This window comes from Fonsecaea nubica, assembly GCF_001646965.1.
Source record: "Fonsecaea nubica strain CBS 269.64 chromosome Unknown Scaff180, whole genome shotgun sequence".
Taxonomy (NCBI): Eukaryota; Fungi; Ascomycota; class Eurotiomycetes; order Chaetothyriales; family Herpotrichiellaceae; genus Fonsecaea; species Fonsecaea nubica.
Window position 1 is genome coordinate 1 of NW_019173853.1, and position 20,380 is coordinate 20,380.

At 54.5% G+C, this 20,380-nt stretch overlaps 6 protein-coding genes across 6 annotated transcripts; 4 read left to right on the plus strand and 2 right to left on the minus strand.

Annotated features, from left to right (window-relative positions):
• Positions 1 to 1,546: 1,546 nt before the first annotated feature.
• On the minus strand, positions 1,547 to 3,208 carry AYO20_11668 (hypothetical protein; the record flags this gene model as incomplete). Its single annotated transcript, XM_022649889.1, has 5 exons — positions 1,547 to 2,111; positions 2,188 to 2,500; positions 2,555 to 2,785; positions 2,857 to 3,030; positions 3,088 to 3,208. 5 exons carry the CDS (start codon positions 3,206 to 3,208, stop codon positions 1,547 to 1,549), a joined length of 1,404 nt encoding a protein of 467 aa, XP_022494131.1.
• Positions 3,209 to 3,954: 746 nt separating this feature from the next.
• On the plus strand, positions 3,955 to 4,664 carry AYO20_11669 (hypothetical protein; the record flags this gene model as incomplete). Its single annotated transcript, XM_022649890.1, has 4 exons — positions 3,955 to 4,005; positions 4,062 to 4,079; positions 4,154 to 4,575; positions 4,631 to 4,664. 4 exons carry the CDS (start codon positions 3,955 to 3,957, stop codon positions 4,662 to 4,664), a joined length of 525 nt encoding a protein of 174 aa, XP_022494132.1.
• An 891-nt stretch (positions 4,665 to 5,555) lies between these two features.
• Positions 5,556 to 6,876, plus strand: AYO20_11670 (hypothetical protein; the record flags this gene model as incomplete). The annotated part of the gene is made up of 3 exons (XM_022649891.1): positions 5,556 to 5,672; positions 6,071 to 6,091; positions 6,148 to 6,876. 3 exons carry the CDS (start codon positions 5,556 to 5,558, stop codon positions 6,874 to 6,876), a joined length of 867 nt encoding a protein of 288 aa, XP_022494133.1.
• Positions 6,877 to 7,659: 783 nt separating this feature from the next.
• Positions 7,660 to 9,479, plus strand: AYO20_11671 (hypothetical protein; the record flags this gene model as incomplete). The annotated part of the gene is made up of 3 exons (XM_022649892.1): positions 7,660 to 7,873; positions 7,924 to 9,221; positions 9,279 to 9,479. The coding sequence occupies 3 exons, from the start codon at positions 7,660 to 7,662 to the stop codon at positions 9,477 to 9,479; spliced, it is 1,713 nt and encodes a 570-aa protein (XP_022494134.1).
• An 813-nt stretch (positions 9,480 to 10,292) lies between these two features.
• Positions 10,293 to 15,142, plus strand: AYO20_11672 (hypothetical protein; the record flags this gene model as incomplete). Its single annotated transcript, XM_022649893.1, has 4 exons — positions 10,293 to 10,393; positions 10,560 to 11,001; positions 11,059 to 14,755; positions 14,808 to 15,142. 4 exons carry the CDS (start codon positions 10,293 to 10,295, stop codon positions 15,140 to 15,142), a joined length of 4,575 nt encoding a protein of 1,524 aa, XP_022494135.1.
• A 615-nt stretch (positions 15,143 to 15,757) lies between these two features.
• Positions 15,758 to 18,811, minus strand: AYO20_11673 (hypothetical protein; the record flags this gene model as incomplete). The annotated part of the gene is made up of 1 exon (XM_022649894.1): positions 15,758 to 18,811. The coding sequence occupies one exon, from the start codon at positions 18,809 to 18,811 to the stop codon at positions 15,758 to 15,760; it is 3,054 nt and encodes a 1,017-aa protein (XP_022494136.1).
• Between the last annotated feature and the right edge of the window lie 1,569 nt (positions 18,812 to 20,380).

The following is a 20,380-nucleotide window of genomic DNA, read 5'->3' on the forward strand; positions in this document are numbered from 1 at the left end:
CATTATCATCACGTACGTTCATCTGGAGCATTTTCCGGTCTGATTTTGCGATCAAACTGGCAATGCCTTCCTGTTTGTGCAAAGGCGCTCTTATGCTCCTTGTTTCCCCCCCCCCCCCCCCCTTTTCCCTCCGAGAATCTCGTTATGCTGACAAACTTTTGGGGGATACAGTCACCAGGCCATCGTGCGATGCATATTTGCGTACTTCATGGAAATCCCCCAGGAGAAATCGCCTTGGATGGAAGTACCGTTACACACGCTGATGAAACTCACACCCAAGGCGTACGGCACCGAGGTCGAGCGCTTCAAGGCCGACATCCCTGCCGTATCGACGTGGAGACCGAAGGGCAGCACGGCCAAGCACCATGACAGCGTCAGCGAGGGCGTGCCGGAGGACGTGGTCGGCGAGGCCAAGGGCAAGAACTTTGGCTCGCGCGACGGGACTGTCGTCAAGGAGCTCGATGCTGGCAGTAACCGGAGGGAGCTGACCGCGGGGGAGATTCCAAAGGTCACGATGACCGGATTGCCCTTGCCTTGAGACTTTTGCTGAGATGTGAGAAATATGGTCTATCAAAGACGAAGACGGGGAATCCCTAGAGAAGCATCACGGGGGCAGAAGAGGCGCCGCGACGCAGAAAAACGATTGAAACCATGAGTCCCGACAGGGAAATGAGGATGAGAAATCAGCGACGGGTCCTAGAGCCATTGGCACCGTCGCTTTGAGACAAGATGAATGAATTATGTTCTAGAGAGAAGATATGATGATGCAGGAAGTCTGGTTCAAGTGCATACCTACGTAGCAGAATACCCACCACTCGTAGGGCACGAGGAACACACCTCCAGTGCTCTTCTCCAAAATACCTAGGTATCTTCCAGGTCATCTATTGTCACTCCCCCTGCTGCTTCTGTTCTTGTTATTACTACCGTTGTCATCGTCGTCGTCGTCGTTGTTTACCCAAGAGCCATCGTCTCTCACCGATATCTGCTCCGGTCCCTGCTCGGGTGACCGCTCGCTCACTTGGCTGGATTTTATCCTTTCACCACGGTCACTTCGCTTTCTTTGCTCGATTTGGTACGATATACTAATCAAGTGACTAATCAACTCATTGAGAACGTGGATAGATGCCGTAGACTCAATCGATAGGTGGATAGGTTGCGAGGTTGATAGGTGAGTAGATGGGCAGATGGGTGGCTGAGTCCAATAATATATTCCATCTATGTTTTCTATATAACATGACGTATATGGAGGATCTTTCTGGACTGGATACTGGATACTGGAAACTGTAGACTGTAGACTGTAGGTTTGTAACTCGTGACAAAGGCCACCCCTCGATTTCAGGATTAACGAAAAGAAGGCGGGAAAAAACTGGGCTTGCTCGGTCGAGAATCAGGCTTGAGATATGCAGAGATGGACATAAGTAGATGGATGGATTGGAGCAGAGTGTCGCTGTTAGCAGGCAAAAGGTTCCCCGACCGTGCCGCTGTTGTAGGCGTCGACGATGAGTTTGATGGATACGTACGTTCCTGAGGAAATAATTCCCGAATGTTAGCCGTCTCGTTCTCCGGAGTTCTGCTCAACGAGAACAGCATGGAAATACGTACCGGCAACGCAGATGAAGGCGCCTGCGGCAAACGTCGCCGCGTTGATGGTTGCTTTGATTGGACTCCCGGTCCAGGCCCTCATCCCATAAACGCCCTTGACTCTCCCCTTATCAAGCCCGTGATAGGCATCGTACAACCAGAATGCACCGGCAATCCCATAGGTGTACCAGCTCGCGAACAGACTCGCCGCGATACTCACGAGGTACGCAAAGATAGGGACTCCCACTGCCAACACAAACGCAGCGCCGTTGGCAAGGATGATGAGCGTGGTCCACGTGGTCCAGCCCAGGATGGTGTGCTTGTGCAGATGATGTCGAGATTTGCGGAAGAAGCGAATGAAGAACAATTTGGCAGCGGTGTGAGAGTACAAAGACCCTGCGATCAGGAAGTTGGGGAGAGCGATACCGTACGTGGCTTTGGCCCATTTCGTGGGGAGGGATGAAAAGGCCGGCGACTGGACTGACGGCCCTAAATACACATACATGACGATGGTGAAGACGGTGTAGAACCTGAAGAGCATCCCGCCATCGACGGCTTACAGTCAGCCTCATATCCATCCCGCGTATGGCACTGCTCTTTACTCACGCAGTGGCAAAAACCTGCAACACCCACGCTGCCTTTTTGGCATCGGCCGGCCGCTTCATCTCCGAGATCAGGATGAAAAACATAAAATGCCCGGCGTACGCGAACACAGGATTCGTGATAGACACAAAGGCATTGTAGAAGCTGGCGGAACGAGCGACATCGACGTGTCGATCGGGAGCGGGATTCCCCCCAGCCGCGCCCATGCCTACGACACCGGCAACCAAAATGCAGATGCATGAGGGAATACAGAGCCAGGAGAGCTGGTCCAGTGTTCGAGGAAACGAGAGTATAAGGGTGGGAATTGCAAAGATTCCTGGCTTGTCAGTTAGTGATAATAGAACAAGATCACGAACGCAGCAAAACACACCAGTATACCACATCAGACAGAGCTTGTTGTCCGATAATACCCCCAAGGCAATCTGTCCAGCAAGTAGCTGTGACCCAGTTGCGCAGACGGCGAAGATGACGGTACCAGCGGAGAGGATTTCGCGCAGCAACGGCCCACCAAGGATCCTCCCGGCATCACCCATATTGTGAACCTCGGGGTGGTTGATTTTGAAGTCTATCAGCACCAGAGAGGTGTAGAGCGCAAAGACCCCTGTTACGAGGTTGCAGTCAGACACGCGAGATTCAGGCTTCACGATGCCCAGAGACCTCGGGCTATCTTACCAAGAAAGATGATCAGGACGACACCCGGCACGATGCCAACCACCGCTGTCGCTGCTGGCAAGGAGAGCATGCCATTACTGACTATCTCAGCAATCATGAGAACGGCGACGAGAGGCCATGATAATGTTTTGTATTTGATATCAGCACCTTCCTCGTTACCAAAGACGTCTCGATCTAGCGCCGTCAGCAAGGCGCACACACTTCTCCTCCCCAGGCCAGTGTGAAACATACCATGGTAACCAGCGGGGGCACCATCGACGAGATCTCGCGACCGAGCAGTGGACAGTCCTGCCGGCTCGATGATCTCGTCCGCCGGACCTCTGTACTCAAACTTCTTCTCGTAGCTCGACATTGTTCGACGCGCGATGTTTCTATGGTGTCAGCTATTACTATCTCCAATGAGGACGGTCGATTCTCCAGTGAGTCGTAGCTGTCATGACCATAGAATAGGCGGAGACGTCAAGCAGGCGATGTAAAGATTAAATGGCTGTAGTTGGCAAGGATATTATCGACAACACTCATGTCGCCCACCGCATTATCTATCAAAGCCCCTTCTGCCAGAAGAGGAAGGTGGAAAGGCATAGTGCGTAGCAGTCTCATTGCAGGGACGGGATTGGGTGAGGATTGGATAGCGATCATGGTGACAGGGATGGTTGAGGTCAGGATACCAGGAGTTGATTACAAGGGCCTGGAGTGGAGCGGGAGTTGACCGGTGCCAAGCCATAGAGACAGCCACTCCTTACCAGCCACTGGCCGTAGAACGCTGACCTAAACAGGTCACACCAGCCACAGTGTCCTGATTTCCCATGCCATTTCGAAATCACATGCTGCAACTGCGCGCGTGAGCCAATCATCGTCTGATCCGCAACCTCTTTCGTCATACCCATTCCACCCAAGTGCCACCCTCCACACTCCCAGCTCGCCAGGTTGAAACCGGGAAGCAGCAGTGAGAGAAAAGCTTTGGCTCCTTTGCTCCGTTCTCATCACTGACCTCTTGTCACCTGTGTGCGAAAATCCTTCTCTTGCGTCCGCCACCCCTTCGAAGCTCATCGTCTGTCCTTCCTTGAGAGCTGCACTGTCATCCACGCGATTGGCAAGATGAGTTACGCCGATGTTGCTGCCAAAGGGCCTAAACAATCCCCAGAAGAGGTCAGTCAAGCTCCCATTCCCAACCACACCAGAACTTCTAGCTAACCCTTCCGTAGGCGTATGTTCCTGGTCATGTCTGCCAGCATATTTTCAATCCGCTAATGTGGTATCAACTAGGCGTGCTCCACCTGTTCCCTCCCTCTCCCAGTCCGAGTCGGAAGTTGCAAGCTTGATCGACGTCGACTCGCCGCACGTCAGCTCAGTCAAATCAGATTTCCAAGAACAAGCCATCAAGACTGAGACGCAGGCTGAACGGATCGAGCACGAACTGGAGGACAAGGCTCGCGCAGCAAGGCAGGAATTCTCAGACAATGCTGCTAGTGCCAAGAAGAAGGCTGCTGGCAAGGGCAAGCAATTCAAGGACGAGATGAAGAAGGACGGACAAAAGTTGAGCGAAAATAGGGACAATCCTGTTGTCGTTGGTAATGCCATCATCTGGGGCATTGCCACTCTTGCTATTGGCTATGGAGCATACCAGAAGCATACGGAAGGCAAATTGGACTGGCAGCTTGCTGGATCTGTGGCCGCTGGAGTAGGCGCTTTCGCTGTCGCCGATTATTTTGGCAGCAAGTAAGATTTACGCCTTCTCTCATCTTTGTTATTGGTAAACTGACACGCCTTCTAGGTGGCTCCTTGAGAACAAGTACCCTCCGAAATAGGCCGCAATTGGCTCAGTTTGAACGACTCTCCCATGGCGGCGGTGGTGGAAGGAATTGTCTAGATTTTGGCGCGACTTCTCTACTCGATTGACGGTGGGGGCGGGCTTCTGGCGTGCAAGCCTTTCGGTGCCATATTTCTTTGGTCTCGCAAATATGATATCCCCTTTATGATCTCCTCACTGCAATTACTTCCTTGCACAGCTTTGTTTTTGGCTTGATCGATGACGTTTCAGTGACCAACTCGACACTGCAAGGAATCTCCTGCTCCACTTCCCCTGGTGGTCTTATCGGTTGACATATCTCTCGTCCGTAAGTCAGCCTGCGAAGGGCATGGCATTCTGATTCTGACTGCTTGCGACGAATAGACCGCTGATTGCAATGCAACCATGAACAGGGTGAAGAGGCGACAATGGCTATCATGAGCATGGACATCTAGATGAGGTTGGACTGAGGTATCGAAGATCGAGTCATGGTTGGCGGCCGGATACAGCAAACTGAGGAATCCGTTGATAAAGTGCAGGACCAACACTGGGTTGCAGAAGATCATGGTGTACAGGAACGCAGGCTGCTGTTGGATTATGTCCCAGCCTGAGCGAGGCTCACTGGAGAAGGGCTGTTCTTTGTCGGATGCGCCGTTCATTGCTGCGACATAGGATTCGAATGTGAAGGTGGTACTTTGGATGGGCACTGTGGCTTGCGAACAACAATATCCGTTGTTGTTTTGGCGAAACGCTGGCTGCGAGCACAGGAGTGAGACTGGCTGGGTGGACGAAGACAATTCTTTGGATCTTCACAAGATAAAATTGATAACAGCGGGATATCCTCGTAATCAGTATAGATGGATGAGGGGAGAAAATAGGTTCAGCCAAAGAAAAATGTGCGGTTACTGCAATGGTTGACGGCAACGACTTCCTCACCCACCAGAGGCTGATTTACTTTCAGGTGACACTGCAACACGTCGAGGCAGTTGCGGCGTCACAGAAATCGCTTGAGCTGTATGGTTTGCTTGTGAGTGTACACAATATGGAATTTCTCAACAAGACCTTGGTGACCATAGGCCTGGGAAATTGTAGGTGAATTGTCCACCTGTATAGATAGGTGGCCCATGTCTAGCACTTCTAACTACGTGTGCCAACATAGTGATCAACGATGTGTTTTCCCCCTGTAGGAACAGTTTTGTCATGGTTACCAGTTTGTGTCGTCGAAGTAGAGCGAATCATATGTGATTCGGCAGAATTTCGTATTTGATGCCCTTTTGGGGTTCCAGCGCAGCAGCAAAGCGCGCTGGGAGGACAAACTGTACTTTTGGTGCCCCCCATCAACAACATGAATTATTGGAGCCCAAAGTCGAGACGGAATTTCTAGCATCTCTTGTAAAGTCCCTGTATTTCCTCCATCATATCTAGTTCCGAAGCGTTTGCAAGATGGTAAGTCGGTCCTCTGTCAGGTGTGCGGCTCAAGACATCTCGCTCACATGCTCTAGAATGTGCTATTCAACCAAGCACTGAAACAGTCCACGGCTGTCAGAAAAGACCTAGAAACTTTCGCACAGGCACCGGCCACCGCGTCTCCCGCTCTACAGGGACAGATATCCACGACCCTTACCAGTCTTTCACGAACCCTAGAGGACTACCAAAATCTCTCGCGAAATGAGCTGAATGAAGAGAAGAAAGAGAAGGCCTTAGAGAGACTCAAGAACTTTCGCGCAGATCTGGCGTCCTATCGCACACAATTCGACCAACTGAAAAGGGAACGTGAGGCAACTGTTGCTGTAAACAATAGGAATGAACTACTCGGTCGACGGCCGCACCACGCCGCAACCCCTGAGAACCCATATGCCCATGTCTCAAGTCAGAGCGCATTTGCTCCTGCCCACCGCAACACACAAGACGGATTGTCCTTCGGCGCGGGTTCCAGCGAGTATACTCGGGAGGAACACGCACTGCGAGAACAGAGCTTCTTTGATACTGCCAATGCGCAGCTCGACGAGTTTTTAGATCGAGGCCGAGCTGTTCTGGGTGATTTGGGACATCAACGTGACATTCTCAAAGGTACACAGCGGAAGCTCTATAGTGTTGCCAATACACTTGGAGTGAGCGGTGACACTATCCGGATGGTTGAGCGAAGAGCCATGCAAGACAAATGGATCTTTTGGGGAGGTGTTGTGGTGTTTTTCTCCTTCTGCTTCTTGGTCATCTACTTCTTGAGATAACCATATTGTTGTGGCGACATCTCCCGCCAGTTCGATTCTCCTCGATGCAACGCTCATCAAGTCATCCTGAGAGCGGCGGCATGTGTTTCGGCCAAGCTGAGACGACGAATAGCGGACGTGGGCTCGGATTACTGAAGCTTGGTCACGAACACATGATAAAAAGCTGGGTCCCTCATACCACCTGCGGCTTACAACTACACCGGACTTATGAGCCAGCAGAGTGGCGAGAAGATGCCGATGCCTCGTCGCCCTCAATTAGGAGGTATTGACCGAGTCGGAAATACTCCAAGTGCCCGTCTCGGTCCCCAGGGACGACGGCAGCAAACGGTGTCTTTCGAGACCGTGTCATGTCTTGTTGACACATGTTGGGCCCAACCTTGTTCGATATCAAGATGTGTCAGGATTACCGAGTCAGGGACCCATCCAGTTAGCAGATAACGCCCCTTCGTGTGTGGGATCTGGGCTTTGGCCACTGCAGAAGGCTGGATTGGATTCGCGGCCGCAGGCGAACCTTCCCCGCATTTTCGAGTCAAGGCTCAACCCCAGTCAGGCGCGCATTGATTGCCTCGGAACAACCCACGGCGTCCGTGTCGCAGGCACTAGATCAGGTATTTATCGACTCGGAAGGTTTTTTTGGCTGCTCCCATCGCTTCTCTTAAATTGCTGTCTTGCCTCCTTCGATACAAGTTTCCTCTTTCCACTTTGTTCGCCTTGAAGTGCCCTTTCAGAAACCAGCTCGACTTCAAGTGATTTTCTTCTCGAGAGACCATCAAAGTCAGCAAGATGGGAGGTGACATGCCATGGCCGCAAGTCCCCGTGGGCAATAAGGACCACACTGAGGCAGCTGTGGTCATCATCGGCGCGGGGATTTCCGGCATGTGCACCGCCATTGACCTGATCAAAAGAAACAACTGCAGAAACTTCGTTATCCTCGAAAAGAGTGGCGGGCTTGGTGGCACATGGCGAGACAACAAGTACCCAGGATGCTGTTGTGATGGTAAGAACAACCCCCGTCGTGGAGCAGCGAGATTCTAACAATGTGCGCAGTCTGGTCACATTTATACAGCTACTCGTTCGAGCAGAACCCCGACTGGACCAGAGAGTACCCTGGCCAGGAGGAAATCTTGCAGTATCTCATGGGGGTCGCCCAAAAGTACGAGTTATACCGTTATGTACGCTTCAACACCGCCGTGGACTCAGCCAAGTGGGATGACGCAGAGAAAAAGTGGAAGACAACAGTGTCTGTGCAGGGCGCCAAAGACGCCGAGTTTGGGAGCACATATACCATTACCTCTGACTTTCTAGTCTCTGCCGTGGGCCAGCTCAATGTGCCTAGAATGCCAGAAATACCAGGCCTTGACGACTTTCAGGGCAAACTCATGCACAGCGCCCGCTGGGACTGGAGCTACGATCTACGAGGCAAGAAAGTTGCCATTATTGGAAACGGTGCCACAGCCGCGCAGATCATTCCAGAGATTGCCAAAGAGGTTTCTCATCTTACCATCCACCAAAGGACTCCCAACTGGGTCATTCCTCGTCTCGACTCTACTATTCCAGCCTGGAAGAGAAGTGTGTACAAGTATCTTCCCTTTGTCCGGTGGCGAAAGCGAGCCGACATGATGGATTTCCGGGAAGCATTCTATGCCGCCGTGTTTGATAACGCATCCAGCACCGCACAATTTCTTGAGGCGCAGAGCAAAGATCATCTCCATGCTCAACTTCCAAATCGACCCGACTTGTGGGAGAAGCTGCAGCCAAACTATTCGATTGGTTGCAAACGCGTCATCATCAGCGACGACTACTTCCCCGTATTCCTCCGTGACAATGTTCGATTGGAAACCGGCAAAATCGACAAGATCACGGCCAACGGCATTGTCACTGACGGGGAAGAGGAGGATTACGATCTCATTATTCTCGCCACTGGTTTCCGCACAGTCGAGTTCATGCATCCCATCAACATCACAGGCAGCGCCGGGCGAACGTTGAGCGAGATCTGGAAGGAGGGTGGGCAAGCTCTGTATGGTGTGACTGTCGAGAGTCTGCCCAATTTCGGGATGCTGTATGGGCCCAACACGAATCTGGGACACAACAGCATCATCCTCATGATCGAGACGCAGAGCAAATACATCAACGCCCTGATCAAGCAGGTCATTGATGCCCGAAAGAATGGTGGCAGCCTGGTGATCCAGCCTAACCCGGCCAAAGTCAAAAAGTACAACGATGAAATCCAGTCGGAACTGGAAAGGAGCAGCTTCGCAGATCCCAACTGCAACAGCTGGTACAAGGTCAAGGATAGCGGCAAGATCACCAACAACTGGAGTCGCACCGTCGTGGACTATCAGAAGGTGAGATGCGATCCCGACCGCCCATGCCTAACTTTTCTAATGCTGACTTGCCGATAGCTTTTGAGCAATGTCGACTGGTCCGACTATGAACTCTCAGGGACTGTTGCAGATAAAGTGGCCAAGCAAAAGCCCACGCATATTGGGCGAGTTGTAGAAGAGTCGCAGATCAGCTACCAAACCATGGCTCTGACGGCGCTGAGCTTAGCAGCGGTGGGCGCGGGTGTTGCTCTCCGGCACACGGGTAGGCTTCGGTTCTGAAGACGGGATTCATGCACCTACACATTGGCTGGGGAAGATGGAGTTTGGAGGATTTCTGGAGAGATCTGTACATAGTAGTTGGTATAGTCTGGCCTCGACGATCTTCTGCTGCAATATGAATATTTTGCCCTCCCTTTTTCTCTCCCCCTTGTCATTTGTGCGGCGGTCTGCGAAAGGAAAAAGTAAGCGTGGGGCTTCGATACGTACGAACAGGTAGTGATTGGCAAACCGAAATTTCGACATTCAGCGTGGGATGGGTCTCTTCATCGATCTCAGGAGAATTCGGGGTTCCTTGTGCCTCGCCCTTGTCCTTTCCTGGCAAGCCATGTGGTGCCTAGCTAGGGGGGACACTGGGCCACGTCCTATAGGCGAGAACCCCCTCAACAAGCATGTTACTAGTATTTGTAGGGTACTTTGGCATGTCATCGGGGGCCACCTTAGCCTAGTGAGCCGGGGCTATTAGCTGGACCTCTGTTACTGGCTACACGCCCAGTGCTTTGGGGCCCTTCCGGAGCACTCTCCTCTCTTGTCTCTTTCTCGGTTCCCACGAACTTGTCCTGCGTTGATTTTCTGGCACCCATAACAATCGACATCTACAAGCCCGCCCGATATCTCATTCTGTAGAATCAACACCCATATCCCGCGATATTTATCGTCCGTCGTTCGACTTGATCCGCACCCCTGCATATTGGCCTGTTCGCCTCCGAACTCACGCGCCCATATACCGCATTTTACTCTCGACTCGCCCCAAAAAGCTACTTTCGACGGACCCTGTCCACGTTACGACTTCCATTTCCTCTAGATCCTCACAAGATGCCTTCTCCCTTCGGGTCTACCTTTGCCTCTGCCGCTGCTGCTAGCACGAATGGTGACAGTTCTGGAAATAGAAGGGACAACACGGGATCAAGTGACTGGTAGGCCAACCGACTCGAGAATTTTTGAACATTGCGCACCACAAATCTATCTTCAGTTATCGCACCACCAATGCTCAAATCATTCTATCTCTCGGAATCCATCTCGCTCCGTCTGATTTCACGTTGGAATTGGCGATTTTCATTGACCTTTCTGATCTCGTTGCAGGTCCAGAAGCCGTGTGAACGGCGCCCCGCAAACCTTTCGCAGAGTCTCTCAAGCGGCTTCGCAGTCACAGACACAATCACAAGCTCGAGAAAGCGCAGGCGTAGCCTTGCCTACTGCCAATAACGGCGGCGTGTACATCCCTCCTCACCTCAATTCCACCAACCCTAGCATGCCTCGAAACCCCCCTCTGGGCGATACCCGCTACTCCAAGGACCAACTTCTGAACATATTCCAAAATCTCAAAGAGTCCTCGGCTCTAGATCGGAACCTCGAGGATATATTTTTGGGAACGTGGAATCCCTTGGATAGTCAAAACGGGGTGGGTGTTCACGGCATCGGTGGTGACGGAAAAGACCAGGTCCCCGGCCCAGAGGTCTGTTGGAGCTATAACATAAATCCCGAGCCGTTTGGCCTGAGGGTTATGACGGAAGAGGAGAAAGTGGTGAGGAAGACCTAACCTTTGCGCGATATGTTAGGCGTGGCTGATTGTGAATGGCAGCTCTTTTCCGGTTCGGTCAACTCGCCAATCAAACCGCAGCAAAATACCTCCAAAGAGAGCACTGGGGTGGGAGTGATCGGTGGACGCAAGGCTTCTCTATCAAGTTACAACACTACGACCGGGAATTCGAGGCCAGGAACGCGTCGTCGAGAGACAAGTGATTCCTTCATGAGTAACGGGCCCATGTCACCTGTAGAAACGAAGTCCTTTTTCCGAACCGAATCAAACACCGCGACCCCTCCTCCTGCTCTGCTGCGGCGTCGAACAGACTACAAGGAGGAAGAAGCCACACCCTCTGCCAAAGAAGATCCAGAGCCAGACGAAACCCCAGAGTCGCAGCCGTCATTTCCGGGGTTGCGTCGCGCAGGCACTGGTCCATTAAGTGCCGGCTTGAACCCCCCGTCTGCATCGCCCTGGTCAGCGGGTGCTCAGCCGTCTGGTTTCGGATCTATGGGTACTTTTGGCAGCTTTGCGATAGGAGCTGCAAGCACGCCAACCGACCCTGCCGACAAGCGACCTGGCTTTGGGAGCGCACGCAGCGCCAGCCGGTTCAAGGATCTTTTGTCCAAGTCGAGTGCGGAGGATGTCTCACAACCTGGTAAAGACAAAGGCCTTTTTGGGTCACTTGAAAAGCTGCCGGAAGAGGACGCAGATGCCAGCCAGGCGAGGTTGCGTGACGAGCTCAAGACTCGTCCCGGTCGTAGTGAGACCAACCCGTATGAGGACGCAGCCGTGCGAGCAGGCAGCGCGGCTTTGGGTGGCGCCCAGGAGGCCATCTCAGCCGGCGCAGGGATTGAACAAATGGGCATGTCTGCATTCGCTCCTCATGCTGCGATTGGTACCCGGGACTTTGGCCACGATGAAGGGTACCAGCAAACACCGCACGGACGATACAATCTCCACGAACCCATGAGCCCAACAAACACCAATCCATATCAGAGTCCTCATGGTCGTGTCGAGGATGATGAGCGTGACACAAATGACTCCGCTTCCCAGGCATCGGGCCTCCCGCCTTTTGGCGGTGCTGCGCGTCGAGGCATGTATCCTAGTTCCGACGATCGAAGTAATTCAGCAAGCGGTCTCCGCGGTGCAGCTGGATTTGGTGGTCTGGCGGGCTTCGGTGGTCTCGGAGGTAATCCTACTTGGTCCGGCGCTGGTATCGGATCAAGCAAACCTGCATTGGATCGAGGTATCTCGGCTGCATTTGGCGATCCTATATTCAGTCCTCTGTCCGAGTTACAGTCCCCTGGTGGCCTCGGCGGCGGTTTCGGTGGATTTGGCTCTGGTGGAAGGGCTGCTCGACTCGGAGCCATGTTGCCAGCGGCGATGCAAGAACAAATTCGAGGGGACAGCAGGAACGAGACAGCATCGTTCGACTCTCGGCCAGACAGTGCTCAGCAACATCCAGTGCGCGATCCTTTCGATGGCACAAACCGCAGACAAGATGAGTTTGGTCGTCCACCAAGCCTCTTCGAAGAGTCCCCTTCTATGAGGAGCGTGGAAGAACCGCTGAATCCCAATCTGCCCGCGCAATTTGGACCTCCAAGCGCAGGGCCTCCAACGGGTTCAGTCCCGATATCAGGTTCAGCTTCCGCTTCACAGGCGGCACCGAGAACGGGCGGATCGGAGAACTATCAATCCGGCCATGGGCTCAGCCAGTCGAGCGGGAGTAACTCTTCGAACCAGCTGCCAGCTACGCAACAGCGACAAATGGTTATGCCCGACCGGATGCGCTGGATCTATCGTGACCCTCAAGGAAACACCCAAGGACCATGGTCTGGTCTGGAGATGCACGATTGGTTCAAGGCCGGCTTCTTTACAGCCGAGCTACAGGTGAAGAAGCTTGAGGATGCCGAGTTTGAGCCACTGGCCCAATTGGTGAGACGCATAGGAAACTCTCGTGAGCCATTCTTGGTGCCTCAGATCGGTGTTCCTCACGGCCCTCCAACCGCTGGCCCTGGTAACAACTGGGCGAACCCTTCCATGGGTGCGGCTGCTAGCGGTACTGCCCAGCCACCCTTTGCTAATAGCTTCCCAAGCTTCGGTACGACCTTGACCGCGGAGCAACAAAATGCTCTGGAAAGACGTAAGCAGGAGGAGCAATACCTGATGGCAAGACAGAAGGAACATCTGGCGCAACAGCAGATGGCTATGAAGATGCAAATGCAAAATGGGATGCATTCGTTGCACCATCACTCCAGCGCCCACTCCCTACAAAGCCAACCCAGCTTCGGGAGCATCACCTCGCCGACTGGTTATCAGCCGTCACCAATACAGCCGTTGATGCAACCTCCCCAGCAAGGTCTACCATTCGCCCATCACGCTGGACCGTCTGCGGCACCAGCCTTTGGCCGTGAAGATGATATTCATAATATGATGGATCGTCTGAGCTTCAATCAACGCACAAATAATCTCCCCTTCACCGGCGCCCCTTTAGGCCCTCCGCCACCCGAGGTCGTTCCCTCCCAACAAGTCAACACGATGCTTCAAGATAGGGCTCGGTTGCAGCAACAACAGCAACAAACTGATATGCGCGGTCATCAGGACGCTTTTTTAGGCCCTCAGGGCCGCAACGAGCGGCTGGACGAGTTCCACAGACTACGTGGGCAAATCGACATACCAGCTGGTCGTCTCGGCCCTGAAGAGCCTCGACCTCAACCCATTGGTGCTCCCCGCCAACCTAGTGAACAAGCTGTCACGTCAGCAGCACCAAAGGTCCCAGCCCCAATTGGGCACGCTGGTGTTACGGCGAAGCCCGAACCCGAGCAACTTTCTTTGGCTCAGCAAGTGCAGATTGCAGCAGCCAGCCAACAAGCGGCCGCGGAAGAAAGTGCTTGGGCCAAAAAAGACACTCCGGTCGAGCCTCCCCCTGTCTCGATTTCCCCTTTGCCTGCTCCCGCCGCCCAGCGGAACAGGCAACACGTGGCTGACGCCCTTGCCGCGGAGTCCAGATCGGCCACTCAAACACCCATCGAGACGCCCATCGTCTCGGTCGCACCATGGGCTGAGCGCACCGCTGAACACGCCAAGGGTCCATCTTTGAAGGAAATCCAAGAAGCGGAAGCCAAACGGGCAGCCGAGCAGGAAGAACTTGCTGCCGCTGCTCGACGTGCACAGGCGGAGCAGGAAAGGCTGGCCCAGGCTCAGGCCCCCGCCCCTGCACCCGGCCTTCCGTCCACTTCCACCTGGGGCAGCTCCGTGTCACCTGCCACACCCGGTGCTCAAACCACCTCTGTCTGGGCGAAACAAAACCCTGTCAAAACAGGTACAACAGCGAATACGGCTCCAAAGAAAACGCTGGCCCAGATTCAGAAAGAGGAAGAGTCTCGCAAACAGCGTGCTGCTGCTGCGGCTGCAGCCGCTACGGCAAGCGTACAAACTACTGGCAACCCAACCGCTGCTTCGGGTGGCAAGAGATACGCAGAACTTGCAGGGAAAGCCGCTCCAGCAAACCCGGGAGGCCCAGGCGGCGCGTGGACGACTGTAGGCTCGGGCGGTAAGGCCAAGGCCCCGCCTGCCGTCGTTGCAACGCCTCAGCCGGTATCGCGAACAGTGTCAGCGAGCAGCGCACCCAAAACGCGGCCTGCTCTCTCCACGCCTCGAAGCACCACCTCAACTAACCAGAGCAAAGCCAATGAAGAATTCACCAAGTGGATCAAAGGGTCACTCGGGAAGGGGTTGAACAGCGGGATCAACTGTAAGTATTGGTAGTTTGGTGGCTGTTGGGTCTAATACTAACATGGTGGCAGTGGATAATTTTGTGCAAGATCTGCTGCAACTCCCCCCCGACGTCGAAATCATATCAGATAGTGTCTATGCGAGCTCGCAGACCCTTGATGGCCGTCGCTTTGCAGAGGAGTTTGTCCGCCGCCGAAAACTCGCCGACAAGGGAGTCGTGGAGCCTGCCACTGGTGTTCAACCGATGATGGGTATCGGTGGAAGTGCAGATACCAAGAGCGCGGGCGCCGCGGGTGGCGGGTGGAGCGAGGTTGCGAAGAAAGGGCCGGCGAATGCCAGTGCTGCCAAGGAGGAGAGCAATGCGCAGTTCAAGGTTGTCGCCACGAAGAAGAAGGGAAAGAGGTAACGAGCAACGAGAATCGAAGTTGGGAGGCTACGAACCAAGCTGTGTGGGAGATGACGGGTGGCAGAGAGCATCATGTAGCTGTCTAGTTAACGGTACATTTGTCCCGAGGAGAGCAAGACGTGCGAGGTTGATATGTGAGAAGTGCGATGATACGATGCCCGTGGCTCACATTGGGTCACGTATGGCTGTTGGAAATGATACAACGAGCATCTGCGATTCCGGTTTTTGTCTTTGTCCTTGTGGAGCTGATGGCGACCTTTGCCTGAGTTTCGCTGCTTCGGGAATAATTAAAATTTGATTGGTCCACGAGTCGCCGTTTTGGGAAAATTGCTCCAACCCCTTTTCGGATCTCAACCTCGTTCCTGGAATTCATCATACAGGAAGAGTGCACTTGGTGGCCCTGTACATATCTCCGCTGCGTTTTTATCTGTTCACCTGTTCACTGTCTTGCCTTCCTACCTGCTTACTTCGGTTGTGAGTTTCCGAACAACGAGACAATTGGCGTCACAGAAAACTAGCAAAGTCGAATTTTTTAGTCTCTACTGATATCTTTCTAGGGATGAGGCTCCATCTAATAACCACACCCACTCTTTAAAAAATACAACATTTGGTATCTTATCTCTCTGAGAACGCATCAATCACACTGCGGGGCTTGGTGTACTTGCCAATTGGCACATACTTGATCTGATCAAACCCCATCGACCCAGGTCCGCCCAGTTCCAGACCTCGCGGGGTGTCGGTCCATCGAGGGGACGCGGCGATGGCGATGACAGTCACCTTTAGGCCGTACTTGTAGTCGGGTACACCCAGGCCGGCGCCCGTCTCCAGATCAAGCACGGCGATGAGGTCCGGGACTGCGGCCAAGATGGTGGTCTGGCCATCGCCGGTGGTCGCTTCGACAAAGGCGTTTTCGTTCTTGAACGGGATTCTGACGCTGGCTTTAGCCCCGGAGCTGCTCAGCACGCCGTCAATCTCTACCACGCCGTACGAGTGGCCCGTCTTTAGCACGCGCTCGACGCTGGTGATCTTGCCCTGGGCCAGGATCCGGGCACTGGCAGCACCACCCACGGCTTCGATGATGCGCGTTGCACGGTCTGCAACGTTCTTCTCCAGCGCCACGGCCCGCCCGATCCACCACGCCAACGACACGCTGTGGAGAATGGCCTGCTCTTGAACGACCTTGGCTGTCTTGGGCGGACAGGCCTTTCCAGCTCGGCACCCCATCTCGACCACGGCGGCGCGCAATGCACTGTCCACCAGCCGGTCTGTCCGGCTGGCCGTCATGGTCATGAACGACCCGTCCCCGCTGGCGATGGTAGCAGGCACGAGTGCCTCGCCCTTGGGGGAGCCGTAGACATTGATGGTCGTCTGCCAGTAGGTCGGGTACGCGCGGCCCATGAGGTCGGCGTCGACGCAGGGCACACCGTGCGCGGCGGCCACCTCGAGGTTGACCAGGCCGTTGCCGCCGCCGATCTCCACGGCCATGAACCCGTTCATGGGCGGCAGGCCCAGCACCCGCGTCAACTCGTCCTGCGCCTTGTTACACTCGTCGGCCTCCATCCGCTCCATGCTCACCTCGGGACTACCCATGCACCCGGTCCAGCCGACCATGGCGCTCGCGGGGAGGTCCAGGGGCGATACGACCCTGATGCTGCCCGGGGCCGATCGCAGCACCGCCGTGATCTTGAGGAACTGCTGGTACGGGTCGCCACCGCCGCCGCAGCCGAGAATCTTGCAGCCACTGGAAATCCACTCGAGATCCGTCATGGAGATGATCCACTCGCGGTTTTCGACCCGGGGTTGGTAATTTTCGAGGTCAACCACTCCGAGCTCTTCTTCTTCTCTTAGGTCTGTTGATGCATGATCTAGAGATTTGCTGGCGGAGTGTTGAGGCAGTTCTGGCGGCGGGGCGATGTTGGTGGATGATGCTACTTGTTTAGCGTGCTTGACGGTGTCGAGCGTGCCAACTGCTCTGATCAGTATCCGTGCCTTTGCGTCGACGTACTGGATGGGGAGGATGGTGACCTCGGCGATCTCGACGGTCTCACGTCTGGCCCCGTTAGCCACTGCGGCGTCTATCGCCAACCGCGACACCACCTCCTGAGCCTCCTTCAACGTCTGGTGCGACGTGTCAACCACCGTGTCCACAACGCCCGAGACTCTCGAGATGGCCGCCCCAACCGCGTTGGCGACTTCGCCGCCCTTGACTTTGCGCACGGTGCGGACCCCGGCGAGCGGCTCGTCCGTGTCGATCAGGATGGCGCCCCCGCCGACAATCAAGACGTCCACGTCCCCCTTTTGCACTTTGGTCCGGTCGACCAGCTCTTCGACGATGCGGCGCATCTCTCGCTTCGCCCGCGCGACCGTCTCGGGCGTGACATCTCTCAGACGAGCTGGATCCCCGAGACCCTGAAGGGGATTGTCCCCAGACGGCGCGTGGAGCTCGGACGCTGCCACGATGTCGGTCGCGGTGAGCACGTCTCCGCCAAACAGACGCGCCTTCGTCGGCAGTTCCAGCGCGACGCTGTCTGGACCGACGGTTAGATGGTCCGGGGAGACTCTGATGATGCTGCCGCCGCCAAGCCCGACGCTCTCCACGGCTGGCAAGGCAAAGTTTGTCCGCACGCCGCCCACGAGGCTCATGAGTGAGCTCATCCGGGGCAGCCCGTTGGGGAGGAGCAGGCCGCTGTCCGAGGTCGTCCCGCCAATGTCAATCACCACGAGGGCGTCCTGACGTGCCGCTGATTCCTGGGATTCATGCAGGTCTGAGCTCGCCGCCGTGGTCCAGAGAAACTCGCCGCCCCGGATCGAGTTGGTGGGACCCGAGTTGAACGTGCGGATGGGCAGGTCGATGGCGTCGGGCGCGTTCAGCACGCTCCCGTCGTTCTGCGTCAGGTACAGCGCACAGGGCGACCCGTGGAAGATGTCCACCATGGCCTTTTGGAAGCCCCAGATGGTCCTCTCGGCGAGCGGTCGCAGGGACGCGTTGAGGATGGCTGCGTTCTCCCGCGCCAGGAATCCCAGCGACGAGATCTGGTGGGACAGCGTCACACGGGGTCGTGCTGACACGCCTGCGGCTGCAACGAGCCCGTGCATCTTCTCCAGGAGGATCCGGCCGGCTCGGATCTCATGTGCCGCGTTGGGGGGTGAGTAGATGCCCGAGACGACCACGTTGAAGACGCCGTCCGCAGCTAGTTCGCCAGCCACTCTCTCCAGCTCGGTCTGGTCGATGGGCGAGATCTCCGCACCCGAGATCTGGTGGCCGCCGTGGCAGAAAAAGGGCCGGGTGGCGATCAATCGACGCAGATCTGGGGGGAAATCGATAAAGGGGGGCACGCCGACGCCAAAGCCATGCTCTGGCCCGCCGCAGAGACGGACGACGCCGACGCGTTGGAGTGACGAAGACCGCTGCACCACGGCGTTGACAAAGTGCGTCGTGCCAATGATGACGCAGCTGATGGTGTCGAGGGCCACATTGCTCGCCTGGATGACGGCCCGGACGGCCTCGGTGATGCCTGTCGTCACATCTGGCGTCGTGGGCGCTTTGTGGGACGCGATGATCTGCGTCGGCGACAGCGAGATGAGCACAGCGTCGGTGTTGGTGCCGCCCACGTCGACTCCTATCCGATACCTTTGAAATTGCGCGTCGGTGATGCCTACACTCCCCATGATTCCAATTTTCTCTGGTCCTCGCCTTTTCTCCTTCTCGTGGAGATTTCAAAGGTGATTATACCTTTTTTTCCCTGCTTGTTCGTCCTCGAGTCCTGCTCCGCCCCAACTGAGTTCTTGGTATCTTCTCTAAGAATGCTTGGATATACACTGCTATCCCTTTGGCCGATGCCGAGCAGCGAAGCGAAGCGAACGAGCGAACGAACAAACGAGAAAGGAATTTGGCCGACCGATGACGGACGGTGGATATTTCCAGGTCCAGACAAAAGTTCAACTTTGGGCGGGACGGAGTTGAGCGATTGATCAGAAGAGCAGATTTTTGTCTGTATTATGTACGAGGTATTTGTTCTATATTTCCTTTTATCAACTCAGCGAGGTCGGTGATTCAGCGAGTCAGAGAGTCAGTGAATACGACCAAGATAGGCTGGAAATTCAAAACAATCACATTACTATGTCCTTTTGTCTGGACCTGCTCTTGAATGGCCGACCAATACTGGCCGGGCTATATCAAAAACCAACTGGAAACCTTCGCCGAGCAAGTCAACCAAGCCACCGCCGGAAATCCACCCTTTATTGCGGGCACTTGTCTCACTGGTGGCTCCTGTACGGCCACACCAGTGCAAAGATGCCCCAAAGTCGATCGCCGCAATCAAGGTTGGCCGAAGGGTCCTTGTATGGTCGGTCAACTTCTGGGCCACGCTCGTATCAGGTCAAGATATACTCCCGAGGTCGTCTACACAATTGACCGATGGATGCACAGTACATGGGGTTCCACAAGGCTAGTCGACTCCTACCTACCGAGTTATATATCCCCGTCGCCACAGTGCATAATTCTTGACCGAAGCCATGTCGCGATCGGTTAACAATTATTGGGTTCCCACGACCATGCACCTCCAGTAGAACCGGTGTTCAGTCGCCTCTGGAAACACCAAACACCGCGGCCAACGAACTCTATGCACGTACTCCTTAACCGAGTACATATGCAGGACCATGCACCCTTTGGATCCTCGCATGTCATACCATATCAGTGGAGACCATTTTTCCTGGAGGAGGAATATCGGCATTGAGGATCGCGTGGCGACAGATCGGCCAAGTAAATAGCACAAGTAAGTATCACATGAGACACGCAAAGGTCTAGGCTCACGCGAGGATGAATGATGAGTTTAGTATCAAAAGAACAGCTAAATACCCTATACCCTACCTAGGCCCGCTTGGTACAAACCATTCGACATATTGTCAGCACAAATATCGAACATCGCCATCCCCACCATTGATTGTTACACGGGTCAAAAGATATCTATGATAAGTGGTTAAGACCGTGACGGATTGGTTGAATATTAGTCACATACGACGACGACGACAACGAAGATAAAACATACACACACACACACACACACACACACACACATACACACACACACACACACACACACACACAAAACCACAAAACACGACAAATCTACACACACATTTCTCTTATACAAACACACCACACACAGACATTGGACACGGAACGCATACGCGTGTTAGCTATGAAAAAAAAAGAATAGTTTAACTAATCATTTTATA